Source organism: Sinocyclocheilus grahami, unplaced genomic scaffold, assembly GCF_001515645.1.
Source record: "Sinocyclocheilus grahami isolate Dianchi unplaced genomic scaffold, SAMN03320097.WGS_v1.1 scaffold235.1, whole genome shotgun sequence".
Taxonomy (NCBI): Eukaryota; Metazoa; Chordata; class Actinopteri; order Cypriniformes; family Cyprinidae; genus Sinocyclocheilus; species Sinocyclocheilus grahami.
The window spans coordinates 633,573-659,880 of NW_015505414.1; the positions used below are offsets into that span (position 1 = coordinate 633,573).

General features: G+C 41.0%; 1 protein-coding gene across 1 annotated transcript in view; it reads right to left on the reverse strand.

Moving 5' to 3' along the window:
- The window catches only part of LOC107597722 (collagen alpha-1(XXI) chain-like), a 139,204-nt gene that overhangs the window by 108,751 nt on the left and 4,145 nt on the right, over positions 1-26,308 (reverse strand). Inside the window, exons 2-10 of the mRNA XM_016288892.1 lie at positions 26,103-26,223; positions 22,017-22,577; positions 17,834-17,999; positions 17,514-17,745; positions 16,145-16,318; positions 7,721-7,798; positions 7,342-7,350; positions 6,302-6,385; positions 5,054-5,116 (exon numbers count right to left, since the gene is read on the reverse strand). Coding sequence (XP_016144378.1) covers positions 5,054-5,116; positions 6,302-6,385; positions 7,342-7,350; positions 7,721-7,798; positions 16,145-16,318; positions 17,514-17,745; positions 17,834-17,999; positions 22,017-22,577; positions 26,103-26,223 — 1,488 coding nt within the window. The remainder of the gene's footprint in view (positions 1-5,053; positions 5,117-6,301; positions 6,386-7,341; positions 7,351-7,720; positions 7,799-16,144; positions 16,319-17,513; positions 17,746-17,833; positions 18,000-22,016; positions 22,578-26,102; positions 26,224-26,308) is intronic.

The window sequence follows — 26,308 nt, forward strand, 5'->3', positions numbered from 1 at the left end:
TAAATAAATATATAAATAAGACCCCTGCGAGTTTTCATGTTTGGGGTTGCCAGATGTCAGGAGTTACCTTTCAGTCAGTCATGTTCTACATTATGTTGACACTGACGTTTGGGGTCTCACTTGGGAGGCCCAATCACCACTGAGTAGTACAAAAAAGGCCAATGAACATTGGTGAGTGGAATATGAATATTTTGCTTCGGAGCCAAGTGGTTGCCCGTGTTTGAGCGATCACACTCCAATTCACCTCGAAAAGAGCAGAAGAAAAGCGGAAACTCTCTTGTTGCTGGTGATTCTGACAGTGCATTTAGCAGTGTTTCGCTGGTATTTGCGATTCTCCCCAGGTGCTTCAGCAAATGAAAGAGAAATTTTCCTTAAAAGAGCAACATGGGCAACATAAAGATGTCTCTCCAGCCATGCGTTTCTGGATGCTGTTGTTTTTTTGGCATCTTCTGGTGGCCATGATTGCTGTCTCACATGTCTGGGCTGTAAGTATGCTCAAATGGCATTTATGGATGGTTTATGCTCTCGTTATGAGAGCACAACCATGGCAACGCTGCGATCATGACTTGCCTACCTCATGAAGGATTGAGTCCTCTCTGCCACAACTCGATCCGATCCCTCTGAAATGACCAGGGCCATGCTGACTATTACTCTGGGAGATCAGAGGATTACTGTGTGAGCTTGCTGTTGGGCCAGTCCCCACTGACCTCCCACCCCTCTCACACGTCATGTGCCATTGATCTCCCGAGTGATGCCGCTTGTCCGTCTCAAGGCCAATCTAGCATGATATTCAGGGCTCCCGAGGAGGATCGGATAAAGTCATGAAAGGGAAAAACTGCCCGAAGCTGCTTCCCAGCCTCCTTCACCCTCATTACCCTTGGTGGCGGGACCACCAGGGAGTATGCACACATTCGCTAGGCAGAGTGTGCGATTGAGGTGCACTTCTGCCTGCAAAATGCCACTGCCTACATGCCTTGCATCCAGGGCAGGTGAGCTGATGTCAACTTTAGCTGCTCAGACTTGTCCGCCACTGGACAGGCATTCTCCGCCCTGCATGCAATAGCCATCCTGCAAGTATATCATAGTAAGTATAAGCAGTGTGACTGACTTTGCCTCTGGGTGACTAAGGTCACAGTGAGGGACATGTGATGTCCACTCTGGTTGTCCAGGAAGGGCATCTCTGGCTGAACCTTGCGGAGATGTGTAATGAGGACAAATTGCGCTTTCTTGACGCTCCCATCTCCCAAGCTGCCTTTTATGGGGAGGACTTGCCCAGCACTTCTTGGCAGACCAAAAACAGAAGGAGGCCATCAAACACATTGTGCCCTGACATGTGACCACCACCACCAGGCCACCGAGGGCTGGTCTCTAGTCTGCTCTGGCACGGCCAGAACCAATACCGAGCCACCCGCAGGAAGGCAACGCAGCCTGTCCTTCATGCTGCCACTAAACCCACCCTCCATGAGGCAAATAAGAGGCCCTGAGATGGGCAACCTAGAGAGAGAGCTGCTCTTTTCCAGGAGTTGATGAATACACTGCTTCTTTCCCCAGAGGAGAGCCATGTGGAGAGTCTTCTGTTACATTTTATTCTGTAATTGTCTCAACAGCCAGATTCTCTAAGAAAGAGCAGTTACCTTAGTCTCTGGGTCACACCTGGCCCGAAAAGCCTCATCACTCCCAGCCCGCATCTCTAGCCACTGCTTCGCATGATCCATGGAGCCCGGTAAGTGATATCATGCACTCACTACCCCTTAATCGGGACACAACACTTCCTGGGTCAGGCTCCAGCACTCCATCGCACTGCACTTCTGTGGGTGCATCAATTGTCCTTTCTTCGATTTCTCTCAAGGTTTGGGTGTACCAGTACAAGGTCCTACCCTGTGGGCTGTCCCTGTCTTTTTGCATCTTTACCAAAATCGCGGAGGCCGTCCTTGCCCCATTAAGGGAAGTGGGTGTTGCATTCTCAATGCTCTCGAAATTTGTTCTGCACAGGGACCTGGTGATCTGGCACCTCAGTTGGTTGGGGCTTCGGGTCAAGTGGGGAAATGCTGTAGAGCATTTGACCATTGCTTCAGGTAGTGACAATTGCATACATCAACTGCCAGGGAGGCCTACATTGCTGCCACAATTCGCCCGCCATTTCCTCCTCTGGAGTCAGACGCGGCTCAAGTCACTGCGCGCAATTCATATTCTGGGAATATGTGCAATATCAGGGAGGACGAGGAGCAGGTCTTGATGATTGTGCCCTACTGACCCACCTGGACCTGTTTTTCCCACCTGATTCTCCTCCTGAAGAACCTTCTTTCTCAGGGGCAGGGCACAATTCAGCACCCATGTCCAGATCTTTGGAACCTCAATGTGTGGCTTCTAGATGGGACGCAGAGGACTTAAGTGGTCTGTCAAAGGCAGTGATAGCCATTATCTGCAGGCATTTTTGGTCAGCGAAATGTGCCTGAGACCCCGGTCTGGATACATGCCTAAAGTTCCCACAAATCCCTTGGAGGAGGCAGACCCAGCCCTTGAGTTTCTGTGTCCCATCCGCCTTCTTGGCATTGGCGCACTGTGCCTCTCTAGTAGACATCTGCAGAGCTTCGGGATGGGCAACAACTAATACCTTTGAGGTTCTACAATGTCCAGGTTGAGCCAGTTTCTTACCATGAGATCTGTTCTTCCTGGTCTTGGTACAAAAGAATATCTGGCTCACAACATGCGACAATACTTTTTTAAAAATGTACATTATTTTACATTTTAAAATGTATGTAGTCTGTAACAGAGCATATGTGTCTAACATAATTCTGTATTTTCAGCTAAGCAGAATCATGAATATTTATATTGTGGTGTCAGCATTGCCCTGCTTATTTGGTGACCAGGAAAAAGGCCAAGTTTATTTAAGTTCATATCTGATGTAATACCAAATTTAGCATTTTTATAAACAGCACTTTTTGTTACCTGTTTATCATGGTATGTCTTAACATGATGTCATAGAGGTAACAATTAAAAAAAAAACGTCCCATTTAACTGTGAGATCAGTGTAGCGAATCAGCTCATGGGGAAATATGAATAATTAACCATAACTAGTTATAATTAACTATTCATATTTTAGATCCACTGTAGATATTAAGCTGACCACTCAGGGTCAACTGTCTTGTCAATTCTAAGACGTTAATTTCCTGGTTAAGGGAAATAACTTTCTTACTGTACAATTCTATAAGCTTGTAACGTAAATCTGCATGATTATTGACTCCGGTTATGAGTAAACAATGAACACGTCAAGTGTGATACACGTAAGGTTTTATTAACTACATAAACACTTAAACTAGTCTAACATATTGCATCAACACATTAAGCCGGTCTAACATACACATACACACACACACACACATACAGTTGGTATAGGAAAGGGTTAAAGATTAAGTCAGCATAGAAAGAGGCATAAAGAATGGATTTTATGGAACACTTTGCATGTATATTCAACAGATCAAAGCCTTCAGGGATACGTCAGATTCTGAGTTCAAACACACCTTTGTAAAAAGGTGTAACTGATACTTAATGTATCAATTAATAAGACTAAGTTTGATACTTAGCGAGTCTCGGCGGTCTGAAAGAGATTCCTGATGCAAATCTTAAAGCTTCCCGTAGATCTTTGCTGAATTCGGGTCGATGAAAAGAACCAGTTTGAGTCAGTGTCACTTGATGAATGGAAAGGACTAGGCCGAAGAAAGGCCTGGCACAAGCTTTGGTATCCTGCAGCGTTTTTCTCACATCTTCTTAGCTTATGACCGAACCACCGACTGGGGCGGGTCTCTTGAAGTGTGGCCTTTAAAGCCTGCAGAGATTCACGCCTCTCAAGATGGGCTTGCCCAATGGGGAAGTCCGGAATCTCAAGTGGGAGTTCTGCGTTTTTATGGCCCTTTGTCTCTAAGCATGGTATTTTGCATATGTAATTCACTTGGGTGTTGATGCAGAAATTAGTAATGATTCTTAGAACATCAATATGTTGCAGAGGTATCAGCATGTAATATGCACTCTCAGTTAGATCATCCGAAGACGAATTCATAGATACTAGACATGGTAGAGTTACTTATATGAATGAGTGGTTTATCGTAAGCATGAATAAAAATAGTCTATAATACAACAGATTAATACAAAACAGCAATAATATACACAATGGCCTGAAGGATATGTGTATTCAATCAAAGAAAGGTTTTCCTATGAATTAATTAGAGAACAGTCCATTTCTCTGGGCATTATGTGTCTTTCTTATGAGGAAAATGAGGGAGTTTGTCTGCCTGCATTCCTTTAGGCCATAAAACCAGTGATATCAGCATTGGTTACCATGGAACCAGAGGCCTGTTCTGCCTTTCTGAGGTGTTAGGTGCATTTCGGGGGAAGGGTCCATAGACCCTCGTAATTGGCCATTTGGTTAGGTGACGGGGAGTTCGATATTATTTGTTAAATATAACAAAAAGTTGTGTGTCTGATTGGTCCAAATGCTACATCAGTATTGTGTGTATTGGATCAAATTGTGACATTACACCCCTATTATTTGTTTGTACATTGCAGATGAAAAAATCTGAGTCTTTTTTTCTTTTTTTTGTCATTATGCCAAAGTGAGAAAGAAATATTTAAGATTTTGATTAGGTCATTAATCACATTTCAGCATTCAATTTTAACTCATTAAACCAAAACATTTCTAACAATATACTATACATTTAAATAAGAATAATAAATATATGAATTTGAAGTAAATTAGAAAAGAATGTAAAAAAAAACCCATCTTCGTTAATGATTTCTGACATCTGGGCACCATTCTGTGTTTATTGACTTGTGACCACACAGTGAAGAGCATCAACCTTTGATCAAAATGTTGAACATTCTTACTTTGAAATGAAATTAATGAAAACAGCAGAGTTCTTGTATGGTGAATGCCATGGACAGTTATATCCTAACACACTAGTGGGGAAGATAATGCATGTTGTAGTCCTGGATACTGCATTGAACACGATATGTGCTCAAGTTAATTTGAGGTTGTATTAAACTGTGTAGTACTCACAGGCTTACCATCAGCACCAGCTGAGCCAGGTAGACCAGGATCTCCTGTTCTCCCCTGTTCTCCCTAGAGAATGTACAAATGATGCATTGTAAATATTATTAACATAATTTAATTGCAAAATTATGATTCATTACAAAAAATAGATATCTATCTTTTTGTATCTTTGCCAATGGGTAACAGCTAGTTTGGGAAAAAAAATTTCAAGCATTTAAGGGGTCATGAAATAGAGAATCAGAATGTTCTTGATATTTACACATATAAGATGTATGTAACAGTTTAAAATATTAATAATAATTTTCTACCCCTTTGAAACAGCAGGATTTGAAATTGGGAAAATCGTGACGTCACAGTTTCCCCCTCGACACACACTTAAATATGCACCATCATCGTATGTAATCAATGAGGTGTGTTCTGAACAACTCATGTCTGTCCATCAATCACAAGAGCAATACTGCTGTTGGATAAACATGTGAAGTAAGACCGTCAAACTCAGACACTATTGTGTCAGTGGATGTAAAGAAACCGCAACTCCAAAACTTTGCATAGCTTTCCGAAAGATCAGGGCTGCATTTCTCAAAAGCATTGTGAGATAAGTTGATTGTAGATTCATTGCCACCAATGGTCTCTACGATCTACCTAGGCTTACAATGCTTTTGGGAAATGCAGCCCAGAGCATTAGAAATACATGGTGAAAATGAAGATGGAGAAATTATCTTTTTTTTTTTTTTTTTTTTTTACAAATAGTTGATCTTTTTTTGGTGGAAAAAAAAACTTTATAAACTAAACTTGTGAAAAAAAATATAAAAATCTTAATTTCATGAACCCTTTTTAAGGCACTTAGTTTTTTTCTCTCATGAATGCTCTGCATGATGTAAGAACTTATTTTGGCCTCTTATAGGAGAAAATGATGTATGTGAAAATGAACGGATTAATAATAATACTGAATAAATGAAAATGTATAAATTACAGTTCAGTAATGTACTCAATCTGTCTGTAACTCTTTTAATCGCCACATGCAGTCAAGGAAATATTTCCGCAAACTATTTAGAATTCTGTTCAGGGACATTTTACTGTGATCACCTGCTGAAAAGCAGCATGTGTTTTCAAGCATTGGCTTGACCTTATAAACTTCAAACTTGACTTTTGGAGACTTTTATGTGCAATACAATGACTTTTTATGCAATGAAGAGATTACATAAGTTCTGTTGTATAAACTGACCAAAGGGATTGAGGGATAGACTATTGTACCTTAATTCCTGGGGCACCAGGTGGCCCAGGTGGACAGATGCATGGCTCTGGGGAGTGATCAATGTCACCTGGTCCATTAGCACACTGAAGAAAAACCAACAAAACTTTTTTTTTTACATGCATTTCATAAAACATAAAGCATCAGACATAATTTCCTCTTTGTGTTCATAGCAGCCTTTTTTGTTAAGTTATTCAATCATTCAGCAGTACGGCCCAGTAGTTCTAAAATAGCCGAATGACAGTGTTTGAAATATAGCATGACACAATTGTTGAACCTGACTTTGACATTAAGCACATTAAATCAAAATAAACCATTTTTATGTTAATGGAATATTGCACTTTATATAAATATAAATGTTTTATTCATGTATTAATTATTATTTGTTTAATTATTATTATTTTATGAATGTGCCCACATAATCTTAAATCAAAATAGCTTTTCCTTCCCCTCACAACAACATCTCTTCTCTGACTCTGATGACTTCTGCACTGGCATGAGGGTGGGACAATAATCCCTCCCCTCCAGCAATGTCACTGACATGAGATCATAGTATTTGGCAAACAACAGTGATCCAATCAATTCCTGATGGACAAGATCAAGTCATGCCCTATTTTTATTTTTATTGTTTCTCTCGTTCAAGAAGCCGGTTCACTCTGAAATATATTTCACAATAGGGAAGAAAAGACAATCTCAAGTTTCATGCCAACTTGAAGCCACCATATGATATTACCATGATTTTTTGGACATGGTACCTTGATAGTACTATGATATGCTTTAAGGTACAGTAGAGTAGCATGGTGCTGCTATAGTAGTTTTATTCAAGCAGTTTCACTGAATGCTTTTGTCAGTGAGAAGGTTCACACCAGCATCATTCAGACATACATTCTCAAAGCTGCTGACAGTCCATTGACAGATTTTTCCAGCTATGACAATACTTAGACACTCCAAAGAAACATGAGGCAAATCTTACCTCTGCGATTCAAAATAAGATTAGCAGTTACTTTTGAAAGCGAGCAAAGCCATCTTCAAAAGTACATACCTCTCCATCCTAAAAATAAAAGGAGCGAAAATGCATAAAGGGGCCAGGGCAAAAACCATAACTTAGCTTAGAGGTGCAAGGCTTTACTGCAACGTGCAAGCAGAAAAGGAAAATGATGTGAAATAAAGTGTTTGCCACAGTGTTTATAAATGCCCTACATCTCTAAACACTGAGTCTCAAAGAGATTGAAAAATTGTGCCAGGTCAAGCAAATTGAGTTAGTGAACTGAGAACAATGACAAAGCCAGTGTTGCACAAAGATGTGATTGACTGTCTAATAAACGGTTCTGAGCAAATATCATGCTCCGTATGAAACTGAAAATATATTTGAACATATTTGAATGGGCCAAAACAGAAACATCCAAAATTCTGGTACTCACAACTCCAGGTATTTCACAGGCAGTTTCTCTGTTATTCTGCTCAGGGTCACAGTAGATTCTGAGTTGTTGTATTTCAAACTGTTCAGGAATAGAGAGAAAGAGAGAGAAATACAGGTAGTTTTAGAAAAGTCAAGGTCTGGGGCTGGGGAAAAGGTGCTCCCTGTTGCATATAAAACACATTTGGTGTCAACATGACATGCTGTCTGCTTTTCCACAGGAACACTGCTGTGTTGCACATGTTGAAAATGTTCCATATTATGTTTATTCTTTGGCAAAAGATCACAAACACACAAATATTCCAATAACTTCCAATATTCCTTTTTAAAATTGTATAATATGCTTTGTAATCATTTTGTTAACATCATACAACAGAAATATTCAAACCAATATCATATGATTTATTTTTACCCTTTATTTATATATTTATTTATTATTAGGGATAAGAACTGATGTTTGGATGAGTGATGTTTGTAGTTCAAAGAAAGAGTAGTGAATTAATTTAACATTTAAATTACACATGAAACATACACAAAATGATATTACTCTTCAACACTCTTGGCACACCTTGTCAATATAGAATCACTATTTTTTTTTCTTAGTTTACTCACCAGACTGTGTGAAGGATGAATGATATACGTTCATATATGATGAACGATTTGGATTATGCTTATCTTCACAAAATGACAGCTTTTCAAAAAGATACACTCATATGTGATGATCTGAAAGCATAACTAAACTTTTTACAAACATTAGTCAATCAAAAAATTTTTTATAGGCTAGGAGTGATGATCGACACCTTGATAATAAAATACTATGAATTCTACTACTACTAAAATGTCTGTGTCAACTCAAACTAATTAGCTGAAATCAAAATGTTGAGAAGGCTGACACTATTGAGTAAGGATGCTGGGTTCCCTATCTGTCGGTCACTATGAGTTATGTCATGACGACATTAGGGGGTCTTACTTGGGAGCCTCAATCACCTCTGGGTTTAAGAGAAATTGTGCATGCTCAGCCACTCCCCTGTTCATTCGGGTATATAAGACAGCAGCGTGCATCCACTCATTCAGATTTTTGCTTCGGAGCCGAGTGGAGTTTATGCTACACAAAGCCATTCGCCAGACTCAGCGGTGTCCCCCTCTCAGCAGCGTGATTCCCCTGGGCGCTTCAGCACTAAAAGAGCAGTTTCGGTAACACTTTATTTCGATAGTCCACTTTAGACATTCTATTAACAGTAAGTAACTTTGCAACTACATGTCAACTAGCAGTTAGTAGTGTATTAGTAGACTGTCTGCTTAATATCTTATATAACTTATTCTACTAACCCTAAACCGACCCTAACAGTCTACTCTGAGAGTTAGTAGACATGTAGTTGCAAATGAATGATAATTAGTTGACATGTAGTTGACATGTAGTTACAAAGTTTCTTATAGTTAATAGAATGTCTAAAGTGGACTATCGAAATAAAGTGTAACCGCAGTTTCCTCTAAAAGTGCAAATCACGGACGGTCTGGATCTTTTTAAACATGTCATTCCGTCCGTGTCCTCTTGGTTGCAGTCATTTCCTGTCCTCTGATGATGGCCACAATCTCTGTCTTCCATGTCTGGGCATTCAGCATGCTGAAGACACAGTCGTGGATGGTTCATGCCCCCACTGCGAGTGCATGCCCATGGCAATGCTGTGATCACAACGAGACCCCTCTGTCACTACCCTTCTCATGGCAGTCCCAGCGTTTCATTCGGAGCTCGCCCAGAGGATCAGATGTCGATAGAATCATCGGGGTATAGGCTATCATCCTCTGAAGATGAAGATTCGGCAGGGCTGCCCCCCTTAGGTGCTGTGGCTTCTGCCAAATCAGACCCAGAGTTGACGGGCATGATTGTCTGGGCAGCTGTGAGCATCGGGCTGGAGGCAAATATGCTGCTTAGCCCTGAGCGTTCACGGCTGGACGATTGGTTTCTCGGTGTGGAGCGCAGCTCACAACTGTGTTCTGCCCCGCTTCCTTTCTTCCCGGAGGTGCATGAGGAGGTCACAAAGTCATGGAAGGCCCCATTTATGGCCAGAAGCCACTACTTGACCTTCTCCGTCCTCACTACCCTCAATGGCGGGGCAGCTAGGGGGTTCGTTGATGCTCCCCAGGCAGAAAGATGTGGTGCATATGTGGTGCATATGTGCCTCCAAAACGCTGCCACCTGGAGGAATTGTCTGCATCTCCTGTCCAAAATCTGTAAACTGACGTCAGCTCTGGCTGCCAAAGCTTACAGTAGAGGTCTGCGTGGGACTGTTTTTTAGTCCCGCTCCCACGAAGTTATAATCCGCACCCGCAATATATTCACTCTTTGTTCACCCGCTGGCCGCTTAGAATAATTTACTTCCCGACCCGACCGTTCCCGCTAAATTTAGATCTCTTTTCCAGAATCTCACATTTAAATTTCTGCTACTGAAAGAGAGAGATAGGCTAACAAATAAAAGTGTAGTCTGCACAAAACGTCCTGGACGGGTCCTCGACTGTTTTGGCACATCAACTGCCTGGAGTTGCTGACAGTGCTTCTAGCTCTGTGGTGGTTCTGGCCGTGGCTGCAGGGCAAACATGTGTTGGTCCGCACGAGCATTGTGGCTGCATTGTACATCAACCATCAGGGAGGTCTACGATCACGTTGCATGTCGCAACTCGCCCACCATCTCCTCCTCTGGAGTCAGACACAGCTCAAGTCGCTGCACACCATCCACATTCTGGGGGACCTGTTTTTCGGAACTCATGCTCCTCGTGACAGCCCCTCCCTGGTGGATCCCCCTGAGGAACGACCTTCTTTCTTAGGGGCAGGGCACCATATGGCACTCGGGTCCAGACCTCTGGAACCTCCACGTGTGGTTCCTGGACTAGACACAGCAGACTTAAGTGGTAGACACTATCACTCAAGCCAGAGCTCCCTCTACCAGGCGAGCTTATGCCTTGAAGAGTCTGTTCGCTGACTGGTGTTCTTCTTGCCAAGAAGACCCAAGAAGATGCCCTTCCGGGACCAAGTGGTGAGCCTGCAAGCGCTGCCACCGGAGGAGGAACATCCAGCCTTGGTGTTGCTGTGTCCCGTATGAGCACTGCACATATACGTGGACCATACCCGGAGCTTTAGAAGCTCCGAGCAGCTCTTTGTCTGCAATGGAGGCCAGCAGAAGGGGAAGGCTGTCTCCAAGCAGAGGTTGGCCCACTGGATAGTGGATGCCATCGCCATAATGTACCAATCCCAAGGCGAGCCGTGCCCCCTGGGGATGAAGACTCACTCCACCCGGAATGTAGGCTCATCCTGGGCATTGGCACATGGCGCTTCTCTAACAGACATCTGCAGAGCAGCGGGCTGGGTGACACCTAACACCTTCGCAAGGTTCTACAGCCTAAGCATAGAGCCAGTCTCTTCCCGTGGGTAATAGGTAAGTGGCGGGAATAACTGGCTCGGTGTCTTGTTGTGCCATTCCCCCTTACAAAGGATGCAAGCGCCTTTCTCTCTCCCAGTAGAGTCCCTGGGACCGCGAACCCTGGTTGCGCATCCTCCAGCACCCCCAGCAGTCAGACTCAGTGGAGGAGTTTGACGCTAGGCCCAGTATTTGTGTTAGCATGCCTGGAGTTTCGGTCAGGCTCTGTACTGGGTTAGGTGTCACATCTGTGTGATTCCCTGTGGGTAGTCCCAGATGAGTATTCTTCCACGGTAAGGTTTCCCTCATGGTAAACCGGTGTCTTCCCCTGGACAGATTCAACTCTGTCCGTCTCTCTGTTGGTAGAAGCTCCATCCCTACTCAGGTAGGACCTAACTCAGAAACCTATTCCATATGTAGTACTGCCCCCCTGGGGTCAGTCCATATTATTATCTCCACATGTCACCTCCCTATGGGTAGGATGTGGTCTCCGTAGTGGCCTTATTCCTTGGACCTAGGAACACGTCCCCAACGTTTTAATTTAGACTTGCTGAGAAAAAGCAGGAAAAGATCTGAAGCAAGTCTTTTTCCAGAAATAAGTTGAAATTCCTTCAGTTAAAGAATTTCTGTGAACGGAACAGCAACATAATAATAATAATAATATTAATTAATTCATTACATTTATATAGTGCTTTTCTAAGCACTCAAACCTCTTTACATTGTCAGGGGGGGATCTCCTCATCCACCATCAGTGTGCAGCATCCACCTGGATGATGCGATGGCAACCATAGTGTGCCAGAACACCCATCACATGCCAGCTTATTGGTGGAGAGGAGGCATTCTCCAGCAGCGAGGCCCCTCTCAGCACCAAGGTCAGTGAATTTGCTCTGGGGAGTTGGGAAGGTTACGACTTCTTTATCTATATTTGTTTAACACACCATGGCTTGCCAGTATTTTCAGTGCCACGGATTGTAACAGCGTTTAGTGGTTGTGGCATTTTCCATAGGAACCCTAATTTCATCACAACATAACTCGTAGTGACTGACAGATAGGGAACACCCCGTTATAGGGAACTCTCATTCCCTGATGGAGGGAACGGAGACGTTATGTACCTTTGCCGCAACCCTGAACCAATTGCTGAGTGCTGGGACATGGTCTCGGCTCCTTAGCATAAACCTGAATGAGTGGATGCATGCTTCCTTATATACCTTATATACCCTATATCTTATACAGTATATACCTTATATATCTTATAAGGCTGAGCATGCAAAATCCACTCTCCAATATTCATTGGCCATTTCTCTTAAACCCAGAGGTGATTGGGCCTCCCAAGTAAGACCCCTAATGTCATCACAACATAGCGTCTCTGTTCCCTCCATAAGGGAACAAGGGTTACATATGTAATCGAGATGTTGATTTGAGCCAATTTGGGTTGATAATCGTTTATAATAAGTAACTCAGCGGTGCTTGTTTGGGAATGCAGACATTAAAGAGCATGCATGTCCCGCAAGTTCAGTGGCTCAGCCTGATGGTTTCGCCATGCTCTTATGGTGTGTGTTGGCGGGAGAAAAAAATTAAATAACTAGTCAAATTTCTTTTTAAACACAAATTTTCTTCATTAAATAATTCAAATAATCGGTGACATAGAAATGTTTTAATATATCAAACATCTTCATTTGTTTACTTTCCTTTTATATATGTGTTACAAAAAGTTTTTTTATAATTTTTTTATATTTAATTTTTTATTATATATATTTTTATAAATGTATAATTTTTAAAACGCAGTTGTACTTTTCCTAAATAACTTTCCATTCTGAAGCTTCACTTCCCACATTTCTCACAAATCAAGTAAAATTGATCTTTGCATCATCTTTGCAGACAGATACAGAACAATTCACATGTGATTTGCACCTTTCTAAGCTTAACGTTTGGGAAGCATTTGCACCTCCCTTTGTTTCGGCCTTCAGCTCTCCTTTCCTGTGTCCTTTGTGGCCCTACTCATCTACTGCATTTGTAATTGCATACTGTCTGAGTAGGTTCTACATTTAATGAAAAACTTCATGACTGTTAAAAAAGTATGCATGTGTATGGTATGAGCATCAAGCAGCATTGCATTTGTGTAGTATGAAGGCAGTCTGAATACACTACATCGATGTTGGCATTGTCATTTGAGCTACAGAGTGTTACATTGTTTTCCTGCCATTTGCGATCCTTAAATTGTCCATTGGATGTGAACTTCAAAATGTTGGCAGAAGTAGTAAGTCATCTGTTTTTTTTGTTGTTGTTTTTTTGCCTATTGTTTTATGATACCCTTTATGCATTCTACAGTAGGGTTAACTCAATTATTGTCTAAAAATTACTATACAGCTGGGTTCAAATTAACCCAAAGTGGGTTGGAAATTAAAATAACACAGAGAATGACTACAGTAACAACACAGACAAAAGTAATAATCAAAATGTGAAAAAGTATCAAGCAAGAAATCCCAGAAATTGACAAACATATAGGCAAACTAAAACTGTACATGTGTATGAGGGGGGAAAATGCAGAAAAGAATGGTAACTCAATAGTTGTACAGCTTAGACTGTTCAACAAAACCACTTTTGGAAAGTGTAATGTTGAATAACTATTAAATCCAGTACGGATCCTTTTGGCCCCTTTTATGCATCTGTGTAGGTTTTTTGATTCAGGCATTAGTGTTAATTTTGTTAATGAAAAGTATAATGAAAAATGTTCGCTGACCAGCTTTTTTCCCATGACTAAGATGAGACAATGGTGAGACGACAGTAAGGTCAATAAAGATAACTGTGACTACATCAACATGCAATATTTTTGAAAAAAAAAACTGAGACTAAAATGTATTTTAAAAAATTAAAACTATACCAAATTTTCTTTTAATTTTCATCAATAAAAAGGAGACAAAATATTATTACGAACTGCTGTACACGCTTTACTACACAAGTTTCCATGTGTGCGGTTGCCAGATATCAAGAATTCATAGTGTAAAACCTGAAATGTAAAAACACATTTATCAAATGACAACAATCTTTTTGAGTATAATTTTGAGCAAAACTAATAATAATAATAATAATTATAATTATCAGTTTAACTATTATACAGCATGACAAATATGTTATGAAAAGTTTTCATTGACTAAAGCTAGACTAAAATGCACAGACATTTAGTTGACTAAAAGGTTGACTAAATATGATAATAATTAAAAAGTAAATTTGACACCAGGACTAAGACTAATATGAAGACTATGACTAAGGCTAAATTAAAAATGGCTAAAAATATCAGGCATTCTAGGGTTAAATCAAACAGCCCAGCATGTTGGGTCACATTTAACCCAACTCAGCTGTGTCAAAACTACCCAGCGCTGGCTTGCCAAAATGACCCAGATTTGGTTGTTTTTGATCCAGCATTTTTTTTGTTGTGTAGATTGTAATAGGTTAGCGCTAGCCATCGAGACCGCTGCTAATGCATTATTCCCACTCACTATTGAAGGAACCATCCGGCGATGGCTTCTGCTTAGTCTTAGGGGGATTTCACACTAGCACGTTTGGTGTACATTTGACGTCAGAGTTTGGTTCATTTGGATAAACCACTAAACATACCTGAGTCCGTCTGAAAAGGGTGTTCTGGAGTACGGTTCATGTTAGGGTGACCATACGTGCCATTTTCCCAGGACGTGTCCTGGCCAGGATTTGTTGTGGCTTTGTTTTCCTGTTTTCATGCTTGCTGAAGGTAATGATTGAAAAGTAGTTTGACCAATAACATGCAAGCACTGTACATAATGGACCAATCATGTCGTGTGAGAAGGTGGGATCTACGGTCAAAGCGATGCAATTACGCGTACATATTAGGTGTGTTCGACTTTAAAGCAGTGCGGCTCAGACCGATCAGTGTTTGACATCAAAGTACCTAGAGAGTGTTTCGAAAGCATAACCGTCTGTATGGTACTTTGATGTCATACACCGATCGTTCTGCACATGCAAACAAAGCCAAAACCTAGATATTTTAGTCAATATAGAAATCCTGGCCAGGATGCGTCCTGGGAAAATGACACGTATGGTCACCCTAGTTCATGTGAACCAGGGGTTCTGTGTTGCTACTTTGGAAACTAAACTAAATTTTCAAAATCAAGTACAAAAATGAAGCTAGCCAGCATCCATTAATTTCACCGTCTTCTGCATAGTTGTTACCTAGAAACAGTGGTAAACAACTGCCACTCTGATGATGCAAACATACTGTGGTTCAGAACCAAAAAACTACTGGGTGAACACAATCCAGCGGTTACAGGGGGAGGGGGGATCAATCGAACTTGGGTTCAGACCAAGCAATCAAACGAAGTGTGAAAGCACCTTTAAAGGCTGAGTAATTCTGAATGAACTTGACATGTAGTGTGTCAATTCTATGTGGTTATAATGACTCTTTCACTTTCTCTCTTTGTGCGTGTGTGAGAAACACAAAGCACTGGTGACTCAGTAATGTTTACGGTGCATCAAATACATTGTGCATCCACTGAGATCACTAGGAATGGTGCACTCACTGAGCTGTAAAAGTACGGTGTGTGAAACTCTCTAATGCTTAGTCTTCACATGTAGGCGAGTGAAAATATAGCTGTACTAAACGAATTCTTAGCCTCTAACTCAATCACTGGTGAGTAAAATCTAACAATAGGCTGACAATAAACATTATTTAGTTGCCTAGCATGAAATGTAGTCGCATCTGCGAGTGATGTACTCAACGTGAAGAGGGTTGATGTTGGCCTTCCCTTATAATGATGTTGAGAAAGCTAATTTCAACTATTAAAATCCAAATAAATATCAAAATGTTATCACTCTTCAGTATGCCTGAAAGGACACACATCTCAACATCACATCTCCATAGCACCAACAACTTTATTCAATGAGATTTAGGTGAGATGCTCCGTAAATAAGTATATTTTATTGGTGCTTGTGACGAAAAAAACTGGTCTATAGAACGTAATCAAACAAGGCATTGGTGTACTTACAGGTACAGTTGTTTCTTTGCTGACGTACTTCCCAACCTGTGTTTTTCCATTGATAAAAATACCATCAGGAGGCTCCAGTGCCAAGGTTTCAATTTCCAAATCATCAACATACAGAGTGATGTCTTCCTCTGTCACTAGAAGACGCAGCTGATGCCATTTTTCATCAAATAGTTTCTGTAAAATACATAAAGCAGAATGCAGGTGATGGAGTTGTATACCATTTACAATTTTTACATTACTACATTAAGTTAATATACCATAAATGTGAATTTATGAAGAAGATAAGAATGTTTCAGAAAACTCATTCAGTAGCACTGAATTTGTTATTTAATTTTTTCTTTACATTTCACATTGAATAAAACCTACTTGCGCTCTGTCACTCAACTTAAGAGTTCTCTTTATTTAATTACTAAGGGACCTTTGGTTACACTTTACTTGAAGGGGTGTGCATAAGACTGACATGACACCTTCATAATCATGACATGACACCTACATAATCATGACATGACACATGTCATGAATATGAAGGGTTTTTATGCATGTTTATGACAACTGTCATTAAGTGTCATTCGCTCAGTTATGTAATTTTTAATGCAAAGATGACATTGTTTGAGATGTCTTTGTAATGGACTATGGTTAGGGGTAAGGGTAGGGGTAGGGTTAGGTTAGGGTTAGGTCAAATAATGTCATATTTGCATTAAAAATGACATAACTGAGCGAATGACACTTAATGACAGTTGTCATAAACATGCATAAAACCTCCTTCATATTCATGACATGTGTCATGTTATGATTATGAAGGTGTCATGTCAGTCTTATGCACACCCCTTCAAGTAAAGTGTTACCGGACCTTTCTATAAAGTGTATCAGAGAGAATGTATGTTAAACAGAATAGATCATGTTTATGATGTATAAAATTCCATTGAGTATTTCTCTGTCCAAATTCCACCAACATTTTAATCCATATGGTGCCTGGTAAGCCTATACTTTGTATTTACTCCAATATACTTGGCTGCCATGGGCTTGGAGTCCACTGTTAAAGGATGTTCTGTTTGAAATTCGTCTGACATTGTTGTATCCCTGCTTAGACACACATGAATTAACAGGCTGGATTGGTGCTGATATAGCTGGTGGACCAAAACTTCAAGTGGCATGGTCTTTTTGGTGAAGCTAGTGAAGCAGAACCATTAAGACAGCAGCACATCAATTGAGGATCAAAAACATCCTGAACACAAAATTCAGCATGCGGGTGCCAAACGGGATTTTTTTTTAGCTGTATGTTGTGGAAATTTTAACTAATGGTGAATGAACTAACGGAGTGAGAGTTCATGAATTGTTTCACTGTTCTTCTGTCAAGCTGTGTATTTACCTTAGCAGGTGCTTTAGTGAAGACCACAGCTTGAGTTCCGCTTGGTGTGCTGCTTGTGGTGGTGGTGAACATCACTGTTCTGTCCAGACCATTCAGAGTAACAGCCATTTGAGACTTTTCATCCTTAGTCTGTATCCGCCATAGATCCCACTCCTCCATAACCACGGAGCCTTTGTACTTCAGCGTGGCAACAAAAACATAGGATGGTGGAAGTCCGCCTGGAAATAACATCCTATGGACATTAAGATGAAGACACTGTTTCACTTCGAACAGAGTATACTTTCTAGAACAGAGAGGCTTGATACCAAAAGTGATTGTACCTAGTGCTCTCACTCAGGTCAACTCGGGATGTCACCTGGTAGGCTTTGCTGCCATAAAAAGATCCTTGTGTCTTTTGAGCTTTTTTAGCCAAGTTGAGATGGAGGAGTATGTCAAATCCTTTCTCATCTCGAGAATTGATTGGAATCTTTGCTGGACATACAGTCTCTATGATACATTAAATGGAGAAAACAAGATAAATTGCCACACAGCAACAAAAAATGCATGAATCTAAATTAGGCTAACCAAGCATTTATCTGCATTTCATTATCTTTAATATTAATATCACAGCAATATGTGCAATGTATGGTGAGAAAAAAATGACTGGAAAGACTTAAATATTTATGGAATGTAGAGGTTTATTTTATTTGGCTAGGAGGCTAGTCTAAAAAATTGTAGGAAGGCCTTGGCGTGGAACACTGGACACTGCAAACATGCAGCCCAACTAAAGAATGTCCCCACCATTGCAAATACCAGACAAGAGATTACCTTTTCTATCATAAAGTGCCTTAATCATTAACTTCTCCAGTGTCCGGAAAAACTTTCTATCATGAGCTTCAGGGGCCTCATTTATAAAATGTTGCGTATAAACCGTGCTAAATTTGTTCGAAGTTCATTTCTCAAAAGTGCGTAAGTGCGATTCAAAGAAAACGAACGTGTGCACAAGAACACGTGCATACGCCTCTCTTCCAGATGTGACATGTATAAATCGCAAATGATCTTGAAATTGTGTGCAGGTGACTGGTGTCAGATCTCCGCCTTGTAAATGCCCCCTAATTAATATCATTACCATATAAAAGAGCACACGCCAATATCCGAATTTCTGTGCTTGAAGCACAAGCATAGAGCACAAGCACGAGCACAAAGAAAAAAAAAAACTTTACTGAGTCTGAATTTGAGGTCCTGCTGGCACAGGTAGAGGTTCGTGCGGGGGCACTTTTTATTTAATAATGTGTAATTATTCTGTGGACAAACAATGTGTGTGTGTGGTTATATTTTTTTCTACTGACTATTATCAAAATTACTACTTCTAGAAACAACAGAAATAATAATAATAATAATAATAATAATAGTAATTATAAAACAATTAGGTTTCCAAAAGTAAGAATAAACTCCGAATTCAAGTAAAATTCATGTTATAAAAAGTGAGCCATCCTACTTTTAAAATCACTTGCTATGACAACTAATAAAACGTTTAGTATCACGAAATTCTTGAAAAACTTTTTAAAAATATTACTGAAAGAGAAATTGGACGTTTCATATCATAAAAAAATGAATTATTACACGATTATGGTCTCCGGTCTGAAAAAACCTGCATGTGATTTGGCATTTCTTTTATTTACAGTTTACTAATGCTGCTCAAATTAGTGTAATGAATGATGGGGTTTGGGGAATGGAGTCCGGGAGATGGCGCCCTCTGGAGGAGAGAGAGGGAGAAACGCAGGGCACAGACTCATGACAGGACCCCCTCTCCAAGGAACAGCTTCCAGATGTTCCCAAGCACCCGACCAGGGGGACGGCAGAGCGGGGCGGAGTGGGGGGATGGGGGGCCAGGTCCGTGTGCTGGAGGGGGACCTGGGGACTGAGGCAGAGCCGGCGGGATGGGGACCCAGGGCAGAACCAGTGGCCACCACAGCGGTGTGTGTTGAGCTGCCGCCTTGGAACGGGCAATAGCGGGGCAACGGTGAGCGGACGCCGCCGCCTCGGGGGAACCGTGAGCGGACGCCGCCACTTTGGGAAGGCCTGAAGCGAGTCCCGCCGCCTTGGAGGGATCATCCGCGGGCTCCGCTGCTTCATGAAGGCCTGAAGTGAGCCCCGCCGCCTCGGAGGGATCATCAGCGGGCTCCGCCGCTTCGGGAAGGCCAGAAGCAAGCCCTGCTGCCTCGGACGGAACCTCAGCAGGCACCGACGCCTCAGGAGCCTTGCGAGCTGACCACGCAGCTCCCACCGACATCAGCGGGGATTCCTGCACACTGTGTATCAGCCCGGGATGCTCCTGCGTGAGGTACTGGTGCGGCAGACAAGGCCTCTAACGCCCCGTGGATTGCCGCTTCGGGAGGACTGTGAGCGGGCTCCGCAGCTAACTCCACCCTGAAGGCGGAGCCGCTCAAATGCAGGGCCAGGTTGATATAGTCCTCCATCGACTCCTCGGGGACCCAGTATGGCATCAGGGACTTGAAGGGCTCGGCTAGGCCTCCCCAGAAAAAGACCATGAGGCAGGTCTTCTCTGTGGCCAACTCGCGAGCCACTCCCACGAAGTCCCTGGCGTAATCCTCAATACTCCGGTCTCCTTGGTGGACGTTGAGGAACCTCCCTGCTGGACCCATGTTTGCTGGCTGTATTCTGTCAAGGCCCGGTACGAAACACAGAGGAGAAACAGGGTCTGGGTCCACATGCAGGTGAAAACTTCTCTTTAATGAACAGAAAGGCCAACAAGGCAAAACTAAACAGATCTAGGGACAACAAATACCAATACATTTACAATACAGCCATGCAGAGTGGTGAGTGAGAGGAGAAGATATAGTCTGTGACAATGGGGAACAGCTGAGGGTGAGTGTAATGAGTAAATGACTGAACAGGTGTATGGAGTTTGGGGAATTAGTGTAATGAGTGAACAGGTGTATGGGGTTTGGGGAATGGCGACTGGGAGATGGCGCCCTCTGGAGGAGAGAGGGAGAAATGCAGGGCCCAAACTTATGACATTACGCACACTAAAAGATCAAATATGTGCGTAATCACATTTTATAAATGAGGCCCCAGGAGTCTTAGCAAACTTTTATGGAGGGTAGTTTTTCCAACCTAATGGCTATATTGCACTCCAATTGTTATTTTCACTTTTTAACAAGTCTGTGTGGAGTTGCTGAGTAATCCATTGTTAGAACAGAAAAGCGCCTTGAGAAATATGCTTCCTCCCCTTTACAAGACTTGCCGATGATCAGGTTTGGCATTTGATCACTTCTACTGCTTCTGCTTTTCAACAGACTTAACTGCAAATCCAACACATGCCTTACAGTAATTAAATAATTTTGGTTGGAGGGAACTATACGAAGTTGACATTTGCATGTGCCAAAATTGGATTAGTGGTGTATAAACATCTCCGAATTACTGGCCTTTTGCAGAACTTTCAAACAATCAAACTGGCTTGTTTGTAAGCTTGCTGGAAATTGATGTCACAATCTTTGAAACACACAGCAATGCATGATCCTGATTAGGGATGGGTACCGAAACCCGGTATTTAATCGGTCCGGGGGCTAAATTATGAAAGACCGGAGTATCGATAAGCTCTGATGTTAACGGTTCTGCTATCGGTACTGGAGAAATTAATAAAACACACATACATTTATTATTGCTATATATACATTATCTTGCAAATTCTATCTCACCAGAGTCGTCAGCTGTTTTTTGTTTTTTTACAAATTTACATTTGATTACTTTTAGATTTCTTTTGTAGGCTATTACTTACCTAAACAGTAATGTTAGTAGAACTTCATGGAAAAATGACAGCACTGTTTATTTCATTTCATTTGTATATTTGTTTTATTGTATTTGTCAGTTTGTTTTACTTTGTTTCTTTGTTAATGTTCTTACTGTATCTTATAAACAATAAAAATGCCTGCACACTGGTGCATATACAAATTTATGTTTTATATTCATTTCATTAAATATTTATTTTACATTTCAGAATATAAAGCAATGTTGATTCAGCTCTTAATTTGTCATATACACACACACATATATATATATATAAAACAAAAGTACCGATAAGAATACCGTTAAAGTACCGAATCGATCAGCAGTATCGGTAAGAGTAGTAATACCGTTAAAACCTTAACGATAACCATCCCTAATCCTGATTTCACACTTTTGGACAATTTACAGCCACGTTGGTGAACTCAGAACACCTGGATGTTGTACAATATAAATCAAACTGTGATCTGTGCATTGAGTTGAGCGGCTCCAAATTATGCATGCAACTCAAACACGGAGATTCCATAAACCTGTCTCCACTGGTAAATGACATGGTAAAGCTACAAAGTCTTGCTCCCCTGCGGAAGCTCAAGACCATAAAGCAGTACAATTTCATTGTACAATTTCATTGTGACGTGTGAAAAATATTACACAAATTAATTTGAAAATGTAATATAAAAGCTTAGAGTCATGGAGGAACAGTACATGATGGCTTACCTTCACACAGCTTCTGCCTAATTACTTCACGGATCTTTACAATAGCTTTATAGTCTTCCACATAAAAAACATAAGTTGAGGATGGTTTGTTGGCAATGGCCCTGAGCTCTGTCTCCTCGGTCTCAGAACCAACGCCAATTGCGAAAAGAATTATCCCCTTTTTCCTCGCAGCTTCTGCAGCTGCCAGCACTTCATCTTGTGACTTCCCGTCTGTCAGAACAACAGCAATTTTTGCAATGCCATTCGGACCTCGCTCAGACAAGGCAAAGAGTTTGTCGTTGGCAAACTTGATGGCCTTCCCTGTGTTTGTGTTCCCACCCATGTATTCTATGGACTCCATGGCCTTGATGAGGTCACTGCTTGAGAAATGTTTTCCTAGGGGTATATGCAAGAAGGGGTCGTCGCTATATTGCACCACTCCAACCTGGGTGAACTTCTGACCGATGTCGAAGCTCATGGTGATATTTACCAGCCACCGTTTGACAATCTCAAAGTTTATGTCATCCACACTCCATGATCCATCGAGTATGAATACTAGATCACTTGGCGCTGTCCTACAACCTGAAATTGAGGAATGAAGATGAGATTTTGTACTGCATAAGTTGACCATTTAAACTTCTCGCACTGCAAGAAACAGTTTAGACACTTGACTTCAAAGTTCTATTTTCTATCAAATTATTGACAGTCTGCCCTGTGTTCCTAATTGGATGACCAAATTGGTCTAAAGGAGTTGCAGAAATTTGCTCTGTATTAAGACATGAACACTGCATCATTAGGTGATGTTATCTGAGTCAATAGTCTTCATGCAACATACACTAATGAAGATGAAACAAGCACGCTTACTTAATCTCATGTCCTCATCTTGTGCTGTGCAAAACAAGTGAAGGAGCATGACGTAAAGACACCAAAACACAAAATGCATGGATCTCATTTTGCAACCCATGTTCCTGAAGTACCAAGCTCCAGTTTAGCACCTGAAGAGAAATGAAGATAAGACATGCATTTCTTAGATGTCTTCACATGAATGCCATTGAATTTGCAGATGTTTAGTTTTTATAGTTTTGTTAAATGAATGGCATGCTTTTTGTGATCAATATAAACATCTCAACCAAAACAGTTGAGCTGCAGTTTTATTGCATTTGTTGCGCACAGGATACAATGCGGTTAATTTGGTCCATGCTAATGAAGATGGTTGTGCATTTCTAGGCTTGGATATGAAAACCAGAGAATGGAAAAGAAGGTTGTGTGCACCTTTTTTGTATAACTGGAATGAGAATCAGGCATATTATGCAATACTTCTCCATCATTTGAACATTGAAATTCAATTAATGACATAATTGTCCAATTAGCTTTTAAAGAAGTATTCAGGATCATAAACAAGTAAAGCTGAATAAGCAGCGTTTGTGGCATAATGTTGATTACCACAAAAAAAATAAAAAAAGATTTTAACCTGTGCTTACTTTACCTTATAGCAAAACTCAAGCTTACAGTGAGGCACTTGGCACAATGGATTTTGAGCATTTAAAAGCAGAAATGTGAAGCTTAAAATTTTATTAAAGCACTTTCATTCTTTGTTCAATCAAAACTTACTTACTTGAGGTGTAAGGTTCTCATAATTTTTATGGTCTGTTTACGATTTTAGACACGTGTTGTCATGGCAACATGGCAAAGTTTTAAAAATGCATATAACTTATTATGCATATAACATACACAGAACAGGGATAGTAACAGAAAAAAAAACTTTTTTCACACTAAAATATTGTTATGCATATTGGGGCTATACTTTTGATTAATTTTTAATACATTTTTGTCATAATCAACATTACGCCACAAGTGCTCTTAATTGAGCTTTCCTTATATTGAACACAACATATTTCTATTGTGTGATTTTTTTAACGATCTCACCAAGTAGAATCATGTCACATTTTGAAATAGTTCTTCATATAATTCTGGCTCCTGTTGGAAACTGTGTGCTGTTTCCAGAAAGAGAAAGAACTGCAGACATTATAAAAAAAAAACACTTTAATAAATGAAGACCAGATATGCTCCCTTTGCAAGGAGTGGGGGTGTTTTTTGGCCTACTGATTGCTGTGGTCAAACAAAGATTCCCAATGCAAGTTGCCATCTTCACCAGCTGAGAGATCTGAGCATGACTGGAACACGAGTGAAACTTTTATACATCCTTCAACCTTGGCTAGTTATATGACTGAGGTTTTCCAATCTTTGACCAGGAGGTGTATCATAAGACAACCATCGTGGAACTAGCCCTCACTCCTGTGCTTTGCAAAGCCCAGCACAAGGGGAGGTATATGGAGCGCTCCATTATTTTCATGAGCATGTCTGCATGCTAAGCGCTCAAACCCACGCCCCCACACACACTATTCCTTGGAACTGGATTTTTTTTCTGCCAGTAACATTGTTGTTTTGGACAATGACCAAGCTCATGTTAATGTGACAAAGCCAAAGCAACTTTAAACCAAAAAAAAACTGCAGAAAGCAGTTTGGTAATGCACAATTACTCTTGTGGAATTAATGACTACAGGTCCTGCACAAAAACTGGAAAGACATGTGTGTCTGCCAGCCTGTACCTCTAGCCATATGGCTTTTCTCTGCGCCATGACCTTCTCATTGACCATGGAAGTTATTGGGGACCTCCAGACAGTTTACGGTTCCAGTCCCAGGTCAAGATGAAGGAGACTTTGGAATGGTAATGTAGCTGGAATGCGACGTGTTTAAACATTCTCCACTATGAAAAGGAACTGTCCCCTTAAATTTAGCCAAATGTATCCTCAGCAAGTATCTTACAAAACATGACATTTAAATCTCAGTGGAATTTCAGTGTGAGTAATTCATTGTGTTTGTAGTGATACTTGTTTAAGATTTATTCCACGTTGATGGGTTTTTTCCAACTGGATGTGGGAGGCAGGAAACCCTTGTTGAACAGCTGATTCCTCCCTGTCCTCCAGATGAGGTGTTAACCTCTCTGTATCCTAAGCGGGAAGGGTGCCAAATATCTATGCTTTATTTAGTCGGTTTCTCAGGAAAGGCTCAAATTTCCCTTCACATCTGTAGTTACTCTTGATTCATTATGTATGGCTTTTCTTGGATCAGTTATCTTCATGTTTTCTAACTGGCAGCCATTGTTTTAGTAAAACCTTTCTGCCTGTTTTCCATTGCACAGCTATAAATGTGCTATTGTAATGCAGTGCTTTTCAATACCAAAATCAACAACTGCTGTAAGGCATGTTCAATTAGTTTGCCAACATGAGGGGAAAATAAATGGGGGGCCAAGTTACTCAGGCTCCAGTGGAATAGCCAAAACATTATATCAGAGAGACCACTGAAATTGTTTCACATACTCAAGACCGTAAAGACAACAGTCTACCGAGGACAGAGCTGTTACAAGGGAGTTTCCACCAAGTTACGTACATGATCAACATGCATGTCTTACTCACAAATGGTTCGTTGGAGAATCTCCCTTTTGATGCTCTTCCAGCTCATCTGTTCAGCCTTTTTTAATCACCGCTGTTACCCAAACAAGGGAACACAACTCTTATGAGTTAAAGAAGGCTACATTGTTCCTTCAGTTAGACTGAATAACTTATCTGCACATTTACCCCGGACCAGTGCTGGACAAAGCCCTGTTAAATAATTCCATTCATTCCTCACTCGTGACAGTGGCACAAGTCAGGAACTGATAACCATTAAAAATAAATTCACCATGCAGGTTGTCTGCATGGCCAAAGATTTGCAGACAAGAAAGAACAAAGCATGTGAGGTTCTATGCATGTATAACTTTTTAAATGTTCTCAAAAGGGAATGCATCAACCCAACCCTCAACAGACAACAGCACACCACCGTCACATAAAAAAATGCCATATTCAAGAAGCCCTGGATGAATTTCAAACAAGCATTTTTTATTTTTTTTTACAATGACCTCATCTGTTGGGGTAGCCGTAAGATAATGAGATGTGAAACAGTATCTTCTGCATGCTGGTTGCAGCCAAAGGAAAAAGTGCAAATAACACAACAGTTAAGAGAATCAATGCATCATAACGGTTAAAGAGAGAAAAGACAAAGATTTACCAGAGTTTGATGTGCAGGGAGCTGGACTCTTATTGAATAAAATCCCCTCACTCACACTGTCTGGTGTCTCATGGTCAGTGCTGTGCAGAGCGCAGAGTTGGAGGAGGTGGGTTTGAGGAGGCTGCAGAGTTGCAGATGTGAGCCTGCCCTCTCCATTCACCTTCCAGCTCTCTCTCTCTCTCTCTCTCTCTCTCTCTCTCTCTCTC